This window comes from Chenopodium album, chromosome 23 (genome assembly GCF_948465745.1).
Source record: "Chenopodium album chromosome 23, dcCheAlbu1.1, whole genome shotgun sequence".
Lineage (NCBI taxonomy): Eukaryota > Viridiplantae > Streptophyta > Magnoliopsida > Caryophyllales > Amaranthaceae > Chenopodium > Chenopodium album.
The window spans coordinates 6,393,193-6,412,477 of record NC_137856.1 but is presented as its reverse complement, the minus strand read 5'-3'; the positions used below and the strand labels follow the sequence as shown (position 1 = coordinate 6,412,477).

Below are 19,285 nucleotides of genomic sequence, written 5' to 3'. Positions count from 1 at the left end.
GCAAGCACATTTAAATAACAGATTAATTAATAAATTAAAGATTATGATATAGGTGTATGGCAAATGCATAGACTTTAAGAGAAAGAACTATAGATGTAATTAATCCACAGGACGAAGTGTATTTTCCCGTATTTCTTGTTCGATTTGTTTGTTTGATTTGTAGAGTTGATTTGTGGCTCTCTCGCCTCGCCGTCGCTCAATCAAGAAAAGACACCTCATTGTGTGGATTAATTACAGCTACCGTTACTTTATCCATCAAGGATATGCATTTGGCATACACCGATATCCAAAATCTTCAGCGATACAAAGAATTGCAATTTCTATAAATTCGAAACACAAAATTAAAGCAAGAAGAGATCGACATAATAATTCGTAACAATTGAGAGAATATGATTACCTCAAATTTAGTTGCGGAAATAATATCACGAACACATAAATTGGAACACTAGTCTTGAACTCTTGATCAAGAATTAATAAAAGTAAAAAACGAAACGGGCTTTAACAATGTTGCATGCATTTAATGGATTAACCGACTTTACACTAGTCTTGGTAATATATATATATATATATATATATATATCAAGTTGTTGGACATTAACCGACTTTTATTTGGGGAATAATTGAACCGACCTTTTCTTTTTGGGAATATATGAACCGACCTTTGTTCATACTCCTTGGCGCACAAGAATGAAATTGGGAAAATACTCTTTAACGCATAAGAATAAAAGACTCATTTATGTTTGACTTAAAAAGTCAATATGTTTAACTTTATTTCCTTAATTATGTTTTTTTTTTAAGGAATATTTCCTTAATTACATTATCTAGTAGAACTAGAAGTCTAGAAATAGAAAAGATAATGTACGAACATCCCCGTAAAAAAAAGGTATGAATATCTTAAATTTGGCAGCAAAAAAAAATTAGGCATAAAATTAGACTTAAAAATTAAACGTTAGTACTAGGTGAGTATTAAAAAGGAGGGAGTTATAAGTCAAAATTCCAGTCTAACGGAATAATTACTGTATTTAATTAGTTGAAAGTTCACGTATACCATTGATTATTAAAAATTAAGGGTTTGTTCATCTGAACTGAACTGAGCTAAATTGAACTGAACTAACTGGAGCTTAATTGAACTAAAGTGAATTGATTGGAGCTAAACTGAACTGAAACTAAGCTGAAGTGAACAGGCCCTAAGTAGGTCTATCATTGATAAAAGTCCAAACCTTAGATGTATATATCTATCATTGATAAAAGTCCAAACCTTAGATGTATATATATATCCGAATTGACCCGACCAGAATTTACCCGACCCGAAGTTGACCCGATACCCAAATTGACCTGACCCAAAATTGACCTGATACCCGAAGTGACCCTACCCGATTTTGACCAGAGCGGACCCGAAACCCGAAGCGACCCGAACTATCCCCGAAATGACCCGATCCAAAATTAACAAATACTCAAAATGACCTAACTGATTTAGGGCTTAATTACTTTACCCAAATAAACACTTATCGCTATTAACCTAAATTAAACAGTATAGTATTGTGTGTATAACACTATTGAAATGTGCGTGTAATTTAGTACTCGTAAAATTCGTAATTTATAATTAAAGAGTTCCATTTGATTAAGAACACTAGTTAATATTATTGTTATTATTACTATTACTCTTAGCTTCTTCTTTTAAGTGTTATGTTGATTTTTTTTTTCACTATTCACTTTATCTAATTTGAATTTTGACCAATTCAATGATAGTGATCACACATATGAAACAATACAGTCTTGTGTATATAGTACTGTTGGAATTGTCTAATGAATATATTATTAACGTTCAATTGTTATACTTTATACTTATTGATAATTATAATATATTATTGGTCAAATTTCTACATCGACATAAACAAAGATTCACCTGACCCGACCTGAACTTGACCCGACCCGAACTTGACCCAATAATTAAACCCGAAGACTGACCTGAACCGAACTGACCCGACTTGAAATGACCCACCCGAACTCAACCCGAACTATTGACCCGATACCCGACCCGAATTATCATTGACCCGAAACCTGCATTGACCCAACCCGACCCGGCCCAAATATTGATTAACCGAAACTGACCCGACCCTAAAGCTGATCAAAAAAAGCCTGGTCCGACCCGATTTTGGGCGGGTTTTGGGCAGCATTTTCTGGCTCGAAATCATATCGGGCCGGGCCCGAAGTTTTTATTTTGTTGGACGGGCTTGGGAATGCATTTTTATGCTATTTTAGTTCATTTTTTGGCCCGGCCCGAAAATGGCCCGAAGCCCGGCCCTGCCCGAGAAATGGGCAAATTTTTTATGCCTCGACCCGGCCCGCCCATTGATCAGGTCTACCCGGCCCGTACTAGACCCAAACGACCCGTTTGCCAGGTCTACTTGTAAGGCACCACATAAACAACTAATCCGGTTTCTTAGGTAAAGATATAGGTGTGAGTGGATATTTAAATAAGAGATAAAGATCCTTAAAATTAAGAAAAAAAAACGATCTTAGATAACAAGCAATGAATAGAGGTGTTGATTTGTGGGTGGAGATTGAAGTAAGAAATAAAAAATTCTTATAGTCAATATCTTCTTGAGTGGTAAATAACGATATTACATGATGAGCAATGGCATAGAGATGTTGTGAGATGGTGGAGATTGGAATTAGGGATTGAAATCCTACTGTTAGAGGAAAATATAAAATAAGAATTAGTAAGATCTCATAATTAATTTGCTATCAATGCGTTCAATAACCCTTTTTAATTGGATAACAAAAGAAATGTCGTTGTCGAGCACGCACGGCCAGCCAGTGCGCGAGAGTACTCCATCATCTAGGGACCTTACATATCCTGCAAGAAGAAAGTTGAGGGAGAATTTAATTAAAATCCTAAATTAGACAAGTACGGGAAATATCAGCCGAACCATTATGCCAGAACAAAGAAACCATAGCAACACAATACATATAGATGAGAAGGCAAAGGTAACCCTTACGAGTAGCTACCCTAAGAGCGGCCACAAGCAAGCTTGTAGCTCCGCCTATAGTTCTACTGGCCCTAGCACTCAGACACAATGCCATAGAAGCTCTCCGAGGGGAAGATCAACACGTGTAGGAGGAAGAGAGGTGATTTTGAAAAACTCTAGCCTGAGTATAACCCATTCGCAAAGAGGTGGAATAGTGGTCACGATTGAATATTCGCCGTAAACAAATAAGTAAAACATAAAGATGAGGTGAATTAGGATTTGAAGCTACATACTTTAATATTTTTAAAGTCGTGACTCAATTTCAAGTCGTTGAAATGGATGATTATATATCACAAGTTATAAGTTATATAAAACAAATAAAATGATTCAAGGTAATACATGAAAAAAAAAAAAAAGGCTATATATATCATCGAGGCTACGTGTTACAATCAAAGCAACAAATCAGATGAAGGAACCACTCGCAGTCATTTTAAGGGTTTCTAGCAAGATAAAGTCGTTTGACCTAATCAAAAGTAATTCTAGAATCCACTAATAAGATAGTCAAGAAAGTAGAGTTGAATCCACTAAGAAACAATGTTCTATTCCTAATTAAGTAATATAATCTAAATTATTCTTCATTATCCCTAATGTCATTTTTTTATTAACAGACAAAGGTCATATTATTATTCTTGGCCATATGTTGAATCCGATGTAAATTCCGCAATATTATAATCATCTATCAAAGAGTGAGGGATATAGCTCAAGTGGTTAGAGCTTCCCTTCCGATTTCATGAGATCCTGAGATCGATTCTCACCCCCGCCCTTTGTGGCTCTCTAAACACCAATAAAAAAAAAATAACCATCTATCACCATACTCCCCAAGGTCTAACTTAGTTACACTTATACCTTATCTTCCCTTACGATATGGGTAGGTGAGACCCAATGGCAACTAGGGTTTGGTGAAGTGTGAATTGCGAATGAAGAGAGGTGACACTAGTGAAAGGGTGGGTTGTGGGCCTTGTGGCTATGGACTATGTGCGATGGAAGGTAGAATAATTGCAAGGATTTACGCCCAAGGTACTTTCGCTGGGATATTATTCTTCGAAGGGTGTTTTCTAAAAGAAAAAAACACTTAATTCACCAGTTTGCTTGGTAACATAAAGAGAAGTACAACTAACTGTATTAGAAACCATTCAAGGACAACTACTAACATTTCTTAATCCCACAAGACTTCTCCTTGGACATCTAATGTGTACGAAAATGCCTACTGTGAAATTGGTGGAATTATAGACGTGACAAAATTTCCGTTATTTTATACTCGTCATAAATGAAATAACAGGAAAAAAAAAAAAAAAAGAGTAATACAATTGCAGCTATATCGCCTATATACACATGGTGCAATGCCACAACGGTTATACAGTAGAAATTGCGATTTACATACAATTGCAGCTATATCGCCTATATATACTAAATTAGTTTGCTTATATTTTACTGGAATTAATGGCAATTCATTAAAGGCAGAAAAAAATAGTTTTATTAATTGAATCACAACAGATACTAGTACAAAATTTCATTTTCATGAACAACTGAAATGTTGTCTAGCATCAAATCATATAATGCCAGAATCCCTGCTTACTGGTTAATTCTGCAGTGAAGAATACTGTAAGTTACATACAACATCAACAGAATAAAACCGAAATTTGCTCATGAGCCCAATCCTCATTGCCACGGGAAACAGCACTAGGAACTACTTCACCAATCTTCAGGCATTCCTAACTGGGAAATGAACACTTAATCAAACATTTGACCCAAAACACACATTTAAAGTGTAATACTTCAAGTGTGTGCAGCAATATAAACACCTTACAACATTCCTAAGAAAATCAATGGAAATATACACATAACAGGCAGAAGAGATGACACGATCAAATTACTTTAATTAACACAACACCTGCAAACAGTATTAGAAGTCAAGCAGAACTAGAATTAAAAGCACCAATTCCATTAAAGGCCATAAATTTGTTGTTTGTGTTTCAAACTGAAACATTTTATTTAATAGCACACATCCTATCCTAATTGAATAATTGATTTAGCAGAAATCAAAATCTTAAAAATTAAAAAAAAAAATTATAAAATTATAAAAAATTATAAAAAAAACACTGTACATAATAATTCTGTCAGCTGCTCCCTTCCACATTGGCAATGACAGCCATGCAAAAAAAAAAAAAAAAAAAAAAAAACTTGGAAGTTGGAATAACAAGATGTAAACGGAAAATATGAGTTTACTAGATACAGTCCAACCAACATCAAAAAAAAAAATTTGGGTGTGGAGGAGAGGAAGTGGATGCATCATTCTAGTGCTACTTGGGATATCTAAAAGATTGACCAGGCAAATAAATGACAGCCTTTACATAGCTTCTACTTAGAGTGGGCACGCTGGGCACCCATCACTAGAGCAAACCCCTAGCCCCTACATTCACTAACTCTTCAGTCTACAATCACCTTCCATCAACCTGTATTTTCTTTACTTCTCTTCCATTTCCCCCTAAAATATATTATTAATCCAAGCATAGCTTCAAGAAATCAGATTCAAAAACATTCCAAAATATAGGGTTCTTGCAACTAATATGATATCTGGGCAGAACAAATCTAAGGAAATACTAATTACAAAATTAACTCAGATAATGTACTAGATAAATTATCCATGATCAAACACAACAAACATTTTTTTTCCTCAAACACAATAAAATATTTCGTCTCAAAAGATTATCCATCTAGGTTCTTGAATCAACCTTCCATTAAAACTTTGGTTGCAGAATATTGGTAAAGCATTGCCAAGCTCAGAAAATTGAACATGAAAAGTTTACCAGCAGAGAGAATCAAACAATAAAAGCAGCAGCATGGCACACAAAATGGACAACCACAAAATGATGAGCACAAATTAGGTTGCCAAAAGCTGAGATAATAACAAAGACATGACTCAACTCAGACAAAGAAGTCATTGAAATGAATAAAAGCAGCTTTAGTAACAGCAAATAAAGTCAAATAAGTAAAAAAAAACAATACAAAAGGCTTAATGGAACTATGGAAATTCATAGCTGCCAGATATTAATGAAAGTGAAAATGGCACATCCACACCCATAATACATTGCTAGTCAAAAAGCAAATAAATTTAGATAAGCAAAGTAGAAACGTTCCTGTTTCACATTACTTTGTTACGTTAATCTAATGAATAATCAATCAGAAAGGGTCATATTGATAAGGTCCGGTTGGGGCTAACAGTTCGACACATGTTATGTTTATGAGAATAAGAGTTTAGAGAAATCAACAGCCACATCAGAGTTAAATGAAGCCCTAACCATTCATATGTTGTCACTCTTTTCCATGAAACAATTCCTTAAGAAGTTGGATAAATATTCGAAAAATGCTCAACAGTGAGAAGAGATACACCATAGTTCTCCCAAATTAATGTTGCAAATATGATAAAGAAAGGAAAGTCCTGCAGAAGAAAATACTTAATTGCTCTAATTTGGGCAAAAACAGCTTACTGTCAGCACGTGACAGATGGCTGTCCTAGCAATGAGCAAGCCAGCAAAAACAACCAAACTAAAGGGCAGCACTCCACATGACCTCGGTCAGATACACTTTGCCTTGTAGATTTATAGGGGATATGTGGACAGGGTGGGTGTACAGCTATGCCTTGTGTATCTTTTTTGGGTAAGTAGTTTAAGGTGAGGGAAGAATCATAGTTGTGCAGGGCATCTGATGAACACAAACAAAAGGTTGTTTTTTCAACTGTAAGAAAATGAATGACAGTAAAAATTAACTATGTTATTTTATGTATGACTTGCAAATTCTAGAAAACCCTCTATAACCCCATGTGCCGAATCAGCTAAGTAAGTCTTAAAAGATAAAGATTTAAGGCTAAGCTTTAAAGGAACACAATCTACTACCTAGAGTTCTAGACAAAAACCTTAAAATTTCAAAGATAATTGAAGAAAAAAGATAATTTTGACATTAGTTTCCCGTTTTAAAAAGTGTCGTTCAAAATTCAAATAACTACCTTTCGTAATTTTTAGAAATCCATCTATTCTCGCGTCACATGAACCCCAAAGATGTATATTAGTACCAACAAAGCCTAAATTCTACTTCCTCCATTTCTATTTACTTGACTAACATTTCTAAAAGGAAAATGTCATATTACTTGACCCATACTATATATGGTAAGCTTTTGGTGGATAAATTATCTAAATTACCCTTAAAAAGTACACATGGGGGCAACTTTTGAGGTTAATAAGGGTAAGCCATGTGCAACAAGGGCCACAAAACTACAATTTCTCTATCATCTCCTTAAATACTGTGCCCAAGGCTATGGGTCAAGTAAATAGAAACGGAGGAAATAGTTTGTACCAACAAAGAAGTGTATAGGTACTTAGTTTAGTATTAACTAAGCACTACTTTAGTGCCAAAAGAGGATAGAATGAGGTCTATGTGGAGAAATTTTGGTAGTTGGGTATTGAATTATAAACTTTGGACTTTAAAAAGGCAGTTATTTTAAAAAAATAACAAAAGGAAGTTGTATGAATAACACTGTTTAGAATTGGTAGTTACTGACAAATAAACAAGAAAAGATTTAACAAAAAACATACAGAGCCACCTAGCAATAGTACAAACAAGTTTAGCAGAAAAAGTAACCAAACTAAACACAAGGAATCTGAAAAAAATCTTCCAGCTTATTAAATATTGCTATTTGCTACTCTTCAAAGAAACAGTACATTAGGCATGTGCTTTTAAAAAATAAAAATAAAAATTAAAAAAAAAAAAAAAAAAAAAAAAAAAAAAAAAAAAGATAAGGAGAAAAGGAACTGTAAAAACTGAAGGCATGTACAGCTCAAACGTGTATTTATTATCTGAAGGAAAAGGCCTCTGATTTAATTATGAAGGCCATAAATAGAAATTAGGAGTTACAGTTGGAATGATGTAGATATCATAGTGAAGTTCTGATTGATGCCCATCATGTTACATGTAAAAGTTTTACAATCAACTAAATTGACTATTTCCTAAAAATTTTACCATGGATTACAAGTCCCAGTACTCATTAACACTCTTCCTCAGAAGGCAGACACACAATCCAACTAGACCCAGTTGTCATCAGTCATCATCATCGTTGTGAACCACAAGTAATCCAATCAAAAGGGGAGAGAAGAAAAGTGGCCAAGCAATATAAATAGACAGCAAAATTTTGACTGATCAGAATGAATTCCTTTTTTTCCTTTTCAACACAAATTAAAGCTCATTGAAACTTAATGAATAACATATAGAAGCACCGAATATATGGCATTCTGAGCGTACCTATAGTTTTTTATCAAGCAGCTGCATTCTGCTCTACTACAAATAATATGTAGGTAGCTAACAACCCAAATTATGCTTCATGGAAAAGATCAGCAGCTTCAGGCATGATTTTCCTGTACATGCCTTTTGTGATCCCTATCAGGATATCCAAGGCGGCCAATCCTGTTTTTCTCTTCAGAAAAATCCCCTTGCCATCTTTTTCCATCACTTGTTTTGTCCGGTGAGCTTCCAGCCTTTCTCTTCCGATCATTTGACTGGGGTGATTGATAATCCCAGCTAGAATCATCTAATGCAGACACCTCACCTTCTTCAACATTCTCAACATCAAGTCCATGTGATTGCTGACTCTTCGAGCCCGTATGGTGCCTATCTCCAGAAGGCTCAAGGTGCTTGCTATTATGGGAGTTATCATTATCAAGCCGAGTGGAGGGCTGAGCCCAGTTTTGCTTTTTTTCTTGCTTTATTTTCTCACTCTCTGCAGCAGCTAACTCAACCCCCTCTTCCAGCTCTTTCACAATGGGATCATACTCATCCATTGAGTCTTTCTTCTTAATCACATCCCCTCGGGACTTCCTTCTCTTTTCACATAATTCCTTCAGCTTGTTTGTATCTATCTTCTCAATCATTTCTGATGGTGATTGGGTTTGACCAGCTTCTTTGAATTCTACATTATTATTATGGTATTTATCTTTTGAATCTCCCCCGTCTTTTGCTTTATTTCCCCCAATACTCTTTTCTTTACTATCTTCACTGCTATTCCACTCTGGGGCAGATCTCATATTTTGACCATCATCCAAATTCTCAGGGTAAACCAAGGGCTCCACAGCTCTAGGTTCAGCTTTGTGATCTGAGTTCACATAGTCATTATTCCGACTATGGGATACTCTAGGGGGTCCGGTGTGTTTGTTTGGAAGATCAGGCAACTGGTGAGCACTAGGTGGCTTCAAGGTTCCGGTCTTAGTCGCAGCTACTGCTTGAGGAATATTGTTATTTGGTACTTGCTCTTCAGTTGAAGTTCTTGACGTGGGTCGATTAGCAGCCCCTCCTGCTACACTGCCTTCAGCTTCACTACCTTGACTTTGTGGTGCTCTGTTCTGTTCATACAGTTCTAACATTTGATTGCTAACCTCTGCAAAAGTAGAACAATGAACATGAATACGACAATTGTAAAAACTTATTCATACATAAGAAAGTATCTGCAGCAATTAAGCTCTCCTGATATTACTTTCCTGTTCCTGAATGTAAAATCGAAGGTTGAGGCAAAAGAAAATAACTTATAAGATATAAACATATTACAAGAAAGAACTATTGGCAGCAATGATTCCATAGCAAGCTCTTAAATTAAAGGACCAACCCTCCAATTGACGTGGGGTGACATCAAACTCTTGCCACCAGACCTTCTCACCATCCGAAGGAAGTTTGACTTTAAGGAACTTGGCAGCAAGAAAGATGGCACCTGCTGCTATATGATGGGGCTTAAATTGCAAGCAAAGAGATGTCCGCAGCCTACATGGCCAATTTAAGTGTCAATTAAGGGTTTGGAAGAAAGATCTTCACGTCATATTACAAGATTTTCATATGCATCATACCCATCATTGACAAAATTCCATGCAACCTGGGCAAGGGCATTCTGCGCAACCTTGAATTTCTTTATAGCCTCAACAAGAGGTTTATATGGATGTTGCACATTCAGATCAAAGCCAAGAGTTGCTAGTACAACCCTCTCCCCCAATAAAATTAGCTCTTTTTGTTGTTCAAAAACCTCCTGCACGTTAAATCAAACATAAATACATCAAAACATTCACACAAATCACAGTCAAAGTATATCACTTTTGTATCTTTCTAATACTAACATATGAAAATATTTCACTAAAAAGAGAAAGGAAAAGAGTATAAGACATGAACTACATAGATTATGAACAATAATAAAGAAAGTAAAGAGCAAACAACAAATTGTCCATCTCCTTCAAAGTACTATTTCCACTTATATCTGACCATGGCCATACTCATTATTATCTTGTTTAAACATGTAGAATACATATAAATTGTTGGTTCAATCAAGAGTAAAATTTCCACTTTCAACAAGTAGTCTATCCTATATAATAGGGATATGAGAACCATCCGGTAATAAAAGGACATAAATCAGCACTATTGCACTAATAGATCAGAATATGTTCGCTTATTTTTCAGAATGAGCAATGTAATCATTACTAATAAATAAAAAATTGTAGCCTATTGCAGCAATGTCCCAGGAGATTCCTTGCCATGCTTTACCGAGGGAAAAGACAGACTAGCCTATTAAATATCAAAATGCATACATCTTGCTGGAATACAAAAATTGATTCTAACAACCTTATAGGAAGACAACAGAATCAGGGTGGCTTAAGCAAAAAATAAAATAGAACCAAGAGCTTCTTTGCAGCCTGAAAGGAACAAAAGAGAAAGCAGATAAAAACAGTACCCTTATCTTAATCTTCTGAACTGCAGTGGGATCCTTTTTATGAATAATTTCATAGGAAACTAGGATGACATCTTTTAATGGACGTGGGGTTTCTTCAACCTTCCCAGCAAGAAACATACAAGCCGTGGCAATAGTCTGCAGAAGATGAGAATCAGTTAAAAGTGGGCACCATATGCGATATTTTTCACCAAAAAGAGTTCAGTACAAAAACATAAATTTTGTTCAAGTTATCTTTAACCACCAGATAGTAATAAAAAAAAAAAGGTCACTAGAACCAGTGCGTACCCTTCTATCATTTTTGGCATGGGACTGCCGGAGATAAAACCGGTGACAAAATATAATTGCAGTAGCAATTGTTACCTGAGGTCTGCATTAACAAAAGAAATGTCATGTAAAAGAACTTCACACTGAAGTTTATATAAATGACATACAATTATTTGAAAACACTACATATGAAATGACATACCAAAACTGTACACTAATCAAATTTTTGCAAAAGTAAAGTAGTCAAATCTTTCACTGATGCCAACATCAATATAAAAGTCTTCATTCGGATGGTAATAAGTGTGAAAATTCATTCCTAGGATAAAAATAAAAATAACACAACTCTGTCCAACACATAATATCAACAGAAACTGGTTCCTCCAACCCGTTTCTCTCTGGCCCTATTAGTCTTCCAGGACCATATCCAAAGCCTTGCACAACACAAAGTGAAAAATAAGCAGCTTGAAAAATGAAGCAAGCATCCTCGAACCCCTTCAAAGTTCTCTCCTTCCCAAATTTTACTAAAAAAATAATAACAGTTAGAATACACTAAGATACTATAAATCAATGGACATGTAAATTTGGTACACCTTCCATCAAAAGGGTGTAACAAGCTCATGGACAGTGTTTCAGCTTCTAATTAAAGTGGATTAAATCAAATGTCTCCACTAAACTAACCTCTTGCTTACTAACTGTTGTGAAGACATAAGTCTCATCTAATCAAGACAGCCTCTATGCATCTATAGGGGTGATCTTAGAACAGCCAATTTACAATAATACAATAATATAACTCCTTAACATGACTGGACAGGCTGTCTTGGAGGCATTGGGGTATCAATAAACTACAAAATAAATAAACAAAGTTCATCATTTCTAGGCAATACACCTCTAGAAACCAAGATGGATAAGTAAAACATCCTCATATACAATAATTCTACAATAATCACAACATTCTAGGAACAGTAACATGGTACATTAATTGGACTTGTTAGCAGTGTCCCACATGAATGCATCAGTTTCCCCCAGGTTCAATATTATAATTAAAAGATCAATAGCAAGAAAAGATATTTTCAAGTGATCCTTAAAACAAAGGGGAAGTTTTATACATGCCAAAGGTAAGAAAGATCATTACTAGACTCTAAGCCCTTATATACCTCAAAATTACTCTTTATCTGGTTAAAAGCTATTTTTTAAATAAGATAGCCACTTTATATTGTAGAACTAGACTCTAAAAGATTCAGATTCTGATGTTAGACCTGCGCTGCCCAATCTAATGTACTATAGACTAAAAATAAGAATCAGTCTTCTATTAGATAGCTAGTTGCTCCCCGGGATAGTCCATTTTAAAATAAGGTGGGTAACAAACTAACAAACCTTTAACAAATTATGTTACAGTTTGATCTTCCTAAACTAGGACTACACTACTCTTCACCAGTTTACCAATTCCTGAATCCAAGTCCAGTATAAGAGTTCAACACCACTAGAAAAGAAAGAAAAGTGCTTTTCACTTCCAAATCCAAGCACCAGCAAATTTTCTACTCATATGTAAAAGATTCTAAAACCAAGAAAAGACCGACCAAAGTGCCTATTACATCTATTTCCCGGCTATTAAAAACATGTATCCAGCATCAGTCCATATTCATTAGCTATGTTCCATGGAAAAATAACGGAAACAAAAAAAAAATTATTGCCAGATCCCACAAATACTACTTGATCACTGCAATTTTTAAAAAGAATTTTAAGAAGAAAAAAAAACAATTAATGTAATATGGTGTAGAAAATAACAAGAAACTATCAATATGAAGCAAGAAAAAAAAAATCTTAAGAAAAAAAAGGACTTATTGGCATCTCAAACATGGAAAAGTAGTAAAACTGCTGTAATCTAGTAATTCCTCAACATACCACCTTGATTAGAAAATTCCAAACACAACATAATATTACCATTTGACCAGGCCCCCACCCTCATCTTTTTCACTTCTCCTTCCCTATGTTGCCTACTTTCAAATCGTTAATCAGCAGGGATTGTCACATGTATTTTCAGGGAGGTAACACGTATAGCACATGAAAAAATGCTCTTACTAAACTCTACACTATGAACTACCCACAACATCCCACCTGAAACAAGTCAGCAATAGAACAAATGAAAGCACAGTCAGTTCAAGATTAGGTTAAGCATCTTGCAAAACTATACACAATTCATACGTACAAAACCTCTGTACAGCTCCAATTTCAAACTTCCTCTGTTCTTGTATTATTACAAGATTTACAACACATGGACTTTCATTCTTGCCTATGAATAACTTTGACCGTCATTTTAAAAAAATATATATTAGTATTTAGTTGATGATTATAAAAACTTGATCATTTGATAAAAACATATTGAGAATAATCCAACAACATATAGCATAACGAAACTTCTTTTTAAAATATTTGTAATAGAAATAATATATTATAGAATGAATCAGAAAAATAAAAAATATAGCAATAATAATACTAATAACTAGTAAAGAAGAAGTTTTATGACATTTAGCTTGAAATCAATATAGCAACAGTAAATGATGTTTCTCAAAATACTAATAAAAGGCCAGCCCAGAACTTAGTTGCTTGCAACATAACTGGTGAGCTTACTATTCCCACTATAAAATAATTTTGTAATGCTCGCAAATGACACTTATAATACCTTAAAATATAAATAAAAATCAATCCCTCCTCTGTCCAGGCAATAAAATAGGAGTTATTTCATCTACATATTGACAATTTGTGCTAATTCCAGAATAAACCTTCCTTGACTCCCATAATATATATAATGATCAGATGGATAGAATGAAAAAGAAAACATTATTCCAGGTCTCATCATCCCCTTGTATGGCTAAATGATATTTAAAAAACAATCAAAATCTCAGAATTCTATTTACTAAGTAGTAAGTACTACCTCAGTCCCATAATTAAGTACACAAAGCGAAATGGCATGGAGATATAAGGGGCAAGAAAAAAGGTGGGAAGGTCAGTGGGTTTAAGGCTTAACTTAGGTAAAGTAGAAAGACAAAAGCTACTAAATAGAGGATGAGCGCATATCGATTATAAAATATCCAATTCAAGGCTAAAAACAAAAGAATTGTGATTAGACTATGTAGGTGATAACACATGGAACTCAGTAGTGAAAGTCAATAAAAAAAAAAAATAAAAAAAATAAAAAAAAAAAAAACCATGAAATCAAAGATGTATTACCAAAGACTATCAAAGAGTATGTAGAATCACCACACAGCCTATTGATATTTAAAGTTTAAAAAAAGGCAAAACGATCGATAATGGAGTTACTCACATAAACAAAGCTATATCTGAGCATGGGTCTTAGTTTTAAAAGGAGCACCAAGGCGCAAATGGTCCTTGCAGCCTAGGCACGAGGCGAAGGCGCATGCCTTTTGTATGCAAAGCGCATGTATTTATATATTTATTTCAAAATATTTTTCACTTTGATTGTACTTAATACCAATTAAAAAGATTCATAATAAATCAAATAATGATATATGTAAAGTTAAAGTAGTCTGAATTTGAAAAAATGTCCATCATTCTTCAGTTTATAACTTAAATCTCAGTTATTTTCCTTGAGGCGCAAAGGCGCGCGCCTTCCGTAGGAGACTAAACCTCGCCTAGCTAAAGCCCATTTCCCTGCCCGAGGCGTGCTTTTAAAACCAAGGCATGGGTCCTCCTAGAATAAAAAGGTTCAGCTCATAGTTCCAAGACCTAGATCGATAAGAGGCTTCCTAGAAATGTGAGATGGCCCTCGATACCACAAGCGGAGCCAGCGTGGAACAAGGGGGGACAGCTGTCTCCCCACTTATAAAAAAAATTTAGTTTAAATCTATTTTTTTGTGCAGAATATCCCACATAGTAGCAAATGTTGTAGCGGTCAAAGCATCAACTACTGAATCTTGTGTGGGTTTGTGTATGCAAGATCGAATCCCTTTGAGGCCATCATAATTTTTATTTTTGAACAAGTACAAAATACCTGACCGAAGTTTAATACTTATTGCAGGCATTTCACTTTATTATTATTTTTTTCATTTCTTCTCTTAATAATTTTTTTTTTCATTTCTTTTCTTACCAATTACTTCGAATACTTATTTGAATAATTGTAGTTGTAATTTTACTTGAACTACTTTCAAATTATGGTAGTGAAAGGGAGTTATGATAAATTGATAAGTACTACATTATTTGGTTATATTATTTAATGTACGATTTTCAAATATTCCAAACTCATAAACAAATGCGTTTAGGAGGAAACTTTGGTATATGATGTCGGTTTTTTGACTAAGTACTCTGTATTTTGAATTTTTTTGTGGAAAACTTTAACCATTCAAGTATCTGTTTATTCCAAGATTTTTGTCAAACTAAGTGATATTCATTTGTCCCCCCGATTTAAAATTTCTGGCTCCACCACTGCTCAATACAACACCACCCATCTCCCAATGTTGGCACCCAAGAACTCTTTGAGTATCACAACAACAGCAACAACAAGTCAACAACAAAGCCTTATTCCCAAAATGATTTGAAAAGGGCATAACAAAATCATCATTTGAAACAGTATCATTGCAAAAAAATCACTAAGGGCCTTAGCACTGCCTCCTGTTTATAAGCCTACATACCCAGATCGAATACTAATTTCAACATAAATATGACGAAAGTGGCTTTTAAACAAGTAAACAGCAATAAACCACCAATCATATATCACTAGTAGCAGCAAACTGGAGTCCCTGGACTGAACCTATAAAAACTCCCAACCAGACCAAGAATGCCAAATTGCCAATAACACTCTCTCTATTTACCAAGGAAATGTAGTTTAAGTTTATATCCAGGATAAATTCTGCAGACCAACTGACCAACTCCATAAGCCTAGAACCTCCTGCCACTCACATATATACACAGAAATGAAAGTGTCCACGGCGGGAAAAGTAAGAAAACAAAGAACATCGAGAGGGTACCAAAGTGCAACAAAGAGTATTAAGTACAAGGTAGGGAGAATTATGCTACCACAAGAAAGACATGGTGTGCAATGGGCTACATTAAATTGGTGACAGGAATCACCAAACATCCTCAATATTCAAAGAAGATGACTACAAAAAAACAAGAGGGTATGGATAATATGTAGGATTAACCCATCAGTAACAATCCTTTCCTATGAAAATGTAAGAAATATCCTGACCTATGAAAGGGCCTCGACTTATATCACCGCAAAACGGACATGGTGGACAATGGGGTTAAATCAAATTGATGACCACTTACTACCCACTTTCCTCAGTAAAGTATCATAAAAACCAAATGGATACGGATAATTTAGAAACAATCCATTTCTACAAAAAAATTGAAAGGCAATGATCTATTACAAGCATTCTCATAGGCAATGTCATGTTCATGCATTACACCCAAATCAATGGAATATCACATTAAAATTTCAGAATATAAATTAGTTTTACTTTGAAACTAATTCGAATGTTCTATTGAGAGCCAACGACACCATCTCCCCCCCCCCCCCCCCCAAAAAAAAAAAACTTCTATACAGTCAGTCAAGTCTGTAATAGAATCCCCCGACAAGTAAGAGGGGAAAGGACAGTCCTTTCTTTGCATCAAAATCTAAAGCATACATCATGTAAACTTCCGAATCACAACAGTAAACAATACGAGTAACAACGATTGACAATACGATGAAGAAAGGTAGAGCATAACAATCAAGAAACAATAGTTCAGAAATAGAGTTGATTATAAAGAATGAGAACTCACACTTTAAGTCTCATTCCTAAATCTTGTAGAAAGGTGCAGTAAGACTTGCGCAAATATGTTTCCTTTTTTAGGTCAATACTATCACGCCTTGATGGTGAATCCTCTTCAATTTCCTTCCTAGAAAAGTACCATCGCCCACCATCTTCTTGAGGTGGTGATCTCAGTGACCCCACTTCCGGAGCTCCAATTTGCGAGGAATCTCCGGAAGCCAAACTCGCCATATCAATTCTTCCAGAAAATCCGAAACTCTAGTAATCCCAATTAAGTAAACAAAATTAGGGTTTCCAAACCCTAACCAAATTCCTATATTTGATTCAATTATCTCATAACAAGAATTAGGGAAATTTGATATGATGAGAACAAATACAAACAAATTACCTCAGAATTGAAGCTGCTTCAATGGGGTGGGGGATACAAGAACTAGATTCAACGGAGAACGGCAACTGCGCTTCAATGGAGAAGGAGAACGTTGAATGCGCTTGAATAGAGCAATCTGCAATTCAATGGGTTGGACGCCTTGGATCCCTATTACCCATGACCCGCCACACTTATTAATGCTTAGATCCGTCTAATAACAAAATGGGTTCAGTCTTTATACCATCGTCCAGTTAAGGGTTTAGAGTAAACTTGTTTTACGAGTAAAAAGTATCGAGTATATTAGGGTTTGTTAAGCATCATTTTTTGTTTTCAATTTCCTGTTTTTTTGGAAACTAAAAACTAAAAACCAAAAACAGGAAATAAGAAAAAAATGTTTCCACTTTTCTGTTGTCAGTTTTCAAAATTATCATAATTTTAATAAGTCTAAATAATTTTTTATTCATTCTGTGACATATATAATATACTTTAAAAAAACAGAAAACCACAGTAATACCAAACGAACCCTTAGTCAATCTTTACACTTCTGTTTCTCAAATACTATCTTCACACACCAAAGCTTGTATAATTTTTTTTGTAATTTTTTTGGGTTTTTTTAAGAAATTTTTTTTTTAAAAACGGTTGAAATTACATTAATTAAACTGAGTTATCATGTGTTAAATGTGGTTAGGATGAGTTTTCCTCAAAAAAATGCGGTTATGATGACTCTTTTGTCGGAAATGAGCACAAAATATGCAATGAAAAGAACCTGCTTGAAATAATTTTTGCTGTTGGTCTTTGTTTGATAAATTAAAGTTCGTGCCTTTTATGTCTATCATTATGGTATCAGAGCACGAGGTTAGTTTATTAGCAGCATTTATGCATTAAAGTTTAAAGCTTTATTCTTTTATAAATATAGTGTGTGTTAAATCTGTATGGGACATATAAATTTGAAACCTTTATAAATAGAATCTGCTGTGTCCTTGCTGTTTGAGTAGATATGTCAACTGTAATACAAACTACCAGCCCTTTAAACTTACATCTATCTGATGGAAGCAACTCTATCAGCATAGAATAGTTGTAAGGATCAAGTAATTACAAATCTTGGCAAAGATCAATGGAAATCAGCCTGGAATCCAAAAGAAAATATGGATTTGTAACAGGAATAGTAAGAAGAGATCTTAGTGATCGAGTAAAGCAAGAAGCATAGGATACTTGTAGAGATGATCACATTGAGCCCAGCCCGATTTTGGGCAGGTTTTGGGCAAAATTTTCTGGTCCGAAATCGAGTTGGGCCCGGCTCAGCCCGATTTTTAAAAAGTTTGGACGCGTTTGGGAAATGGATTTTATGCTTTTTTAGTTGATTTTTTTGGCTCGACCCGAATTACCCAAAAAGCCCGCATGGCCCGATTAGTTTGGGCGGGTTTGGGCACACATTTCCGGCCTGCCCGAGAAATGGGCAAATTTTTTTTGACCTTGGCCGGCCCGCTCATTGATCACCTTTGGATACTTGTAACAATATGATCATAGCCTGGAAATGTATCAGATTTAGTAAAGAAATATGTTATATTCATCAATAACTGGTCTCATATCTAGACTCAACTTGAGCAATGGTATGCAATTGCAAATGGGTCTGGAAGTATTAGTTGAACAAAGAGATATATGAGGCCAAGCAGTCTGGAAGACTGTGACAGATTATTACACTGAGTTTAAGATTCTGCGGGAAGAACTAGAAAGCATGACTAACTTGCCACCTATCACCATTAGTGAAGAGATATCTACATTCAATTCATCACTACCCTAAATAGGCATCAAGTGAGCAGAAACTCTTTTAGTTTTTGACTGGACTGGATGATAGTTACAGTCAACAGATGAGTTATTTGCTTATGCAAACACCATCGACCAATGTAGACTCAACATGTAACACACTTCATCAAGAAGGAAAATCAGAGGGAAATCTTGAAGGTTGTGAAAGTAGAAAGTGATCCCTTGGCAATGTTCAGCAAAGGAAGTGAAGGTGTAACAGAAGTGGTTCCCTGCACTTACTATGGTAAAGGTGGCCTTGTTAGAGAAAAATGATGGTATCCTGAAAGGATTCCCACAT

The 19,285-nt window shown here is 35.0% G+C and overlaps 1 protein-coding gene across 3 annotated transcripts; it reads right to left on the bottom strand.

The window, feature by feature from the left end:
• Positions 1 to 4,473: 4,473 nt before the first annotated feature.
• LOC145608780 (cyclin-T1-3-like) lies at positions 4,474 to 17,366 on the bottom strand. Of its 3 annotated transcripts, none has more exons than XR_014105890.1 (8): positions 17,206 to 17,366; positions 16,828 to 17,130; positions 11,071 to 11,152; positions 10,786 to 10,920; positions 9,914 to 10,089; positions 9,679 to 9,830; positions 8,325 to 9,453; positions 4,474 to 4,748 (listed from the first exon to the last, which is right to left on the bottom strand). XR_014105890.1 is itself a non-coding variant. In XM_081664378.1 (7 exons), the coding sequence occupies exons 2-7, from the start codon at positions 17,046 to 17,048 to the stop codon at positions 8,423 to 8,425; spliced, it is 1,797 nt and encodes a 598-aa protein (XP_081520504.1). In that variant the 5' UTR covers positions 17,049 to 17,075; positions 17,206 to 17,366; the 3' UTR covers positions 7,850 to 8,422. The 3 variants fall into 3 exon arrangements, 1 of the variants encoding a protein (XP_081520504.1); XR_014105888.1 differs by having other exon boundaries at positions 16,828 to 17,075; XM_081664378.1 differs by lacking the exon at positions 4,474 to 4,748 and having other exon boundaries at positions 7,850 to 9,453; positions 16,828 to 17,075.
• Between the last annotated feature and the right edge of the window lie 1,919 nt (positions 17,367 to 19,285).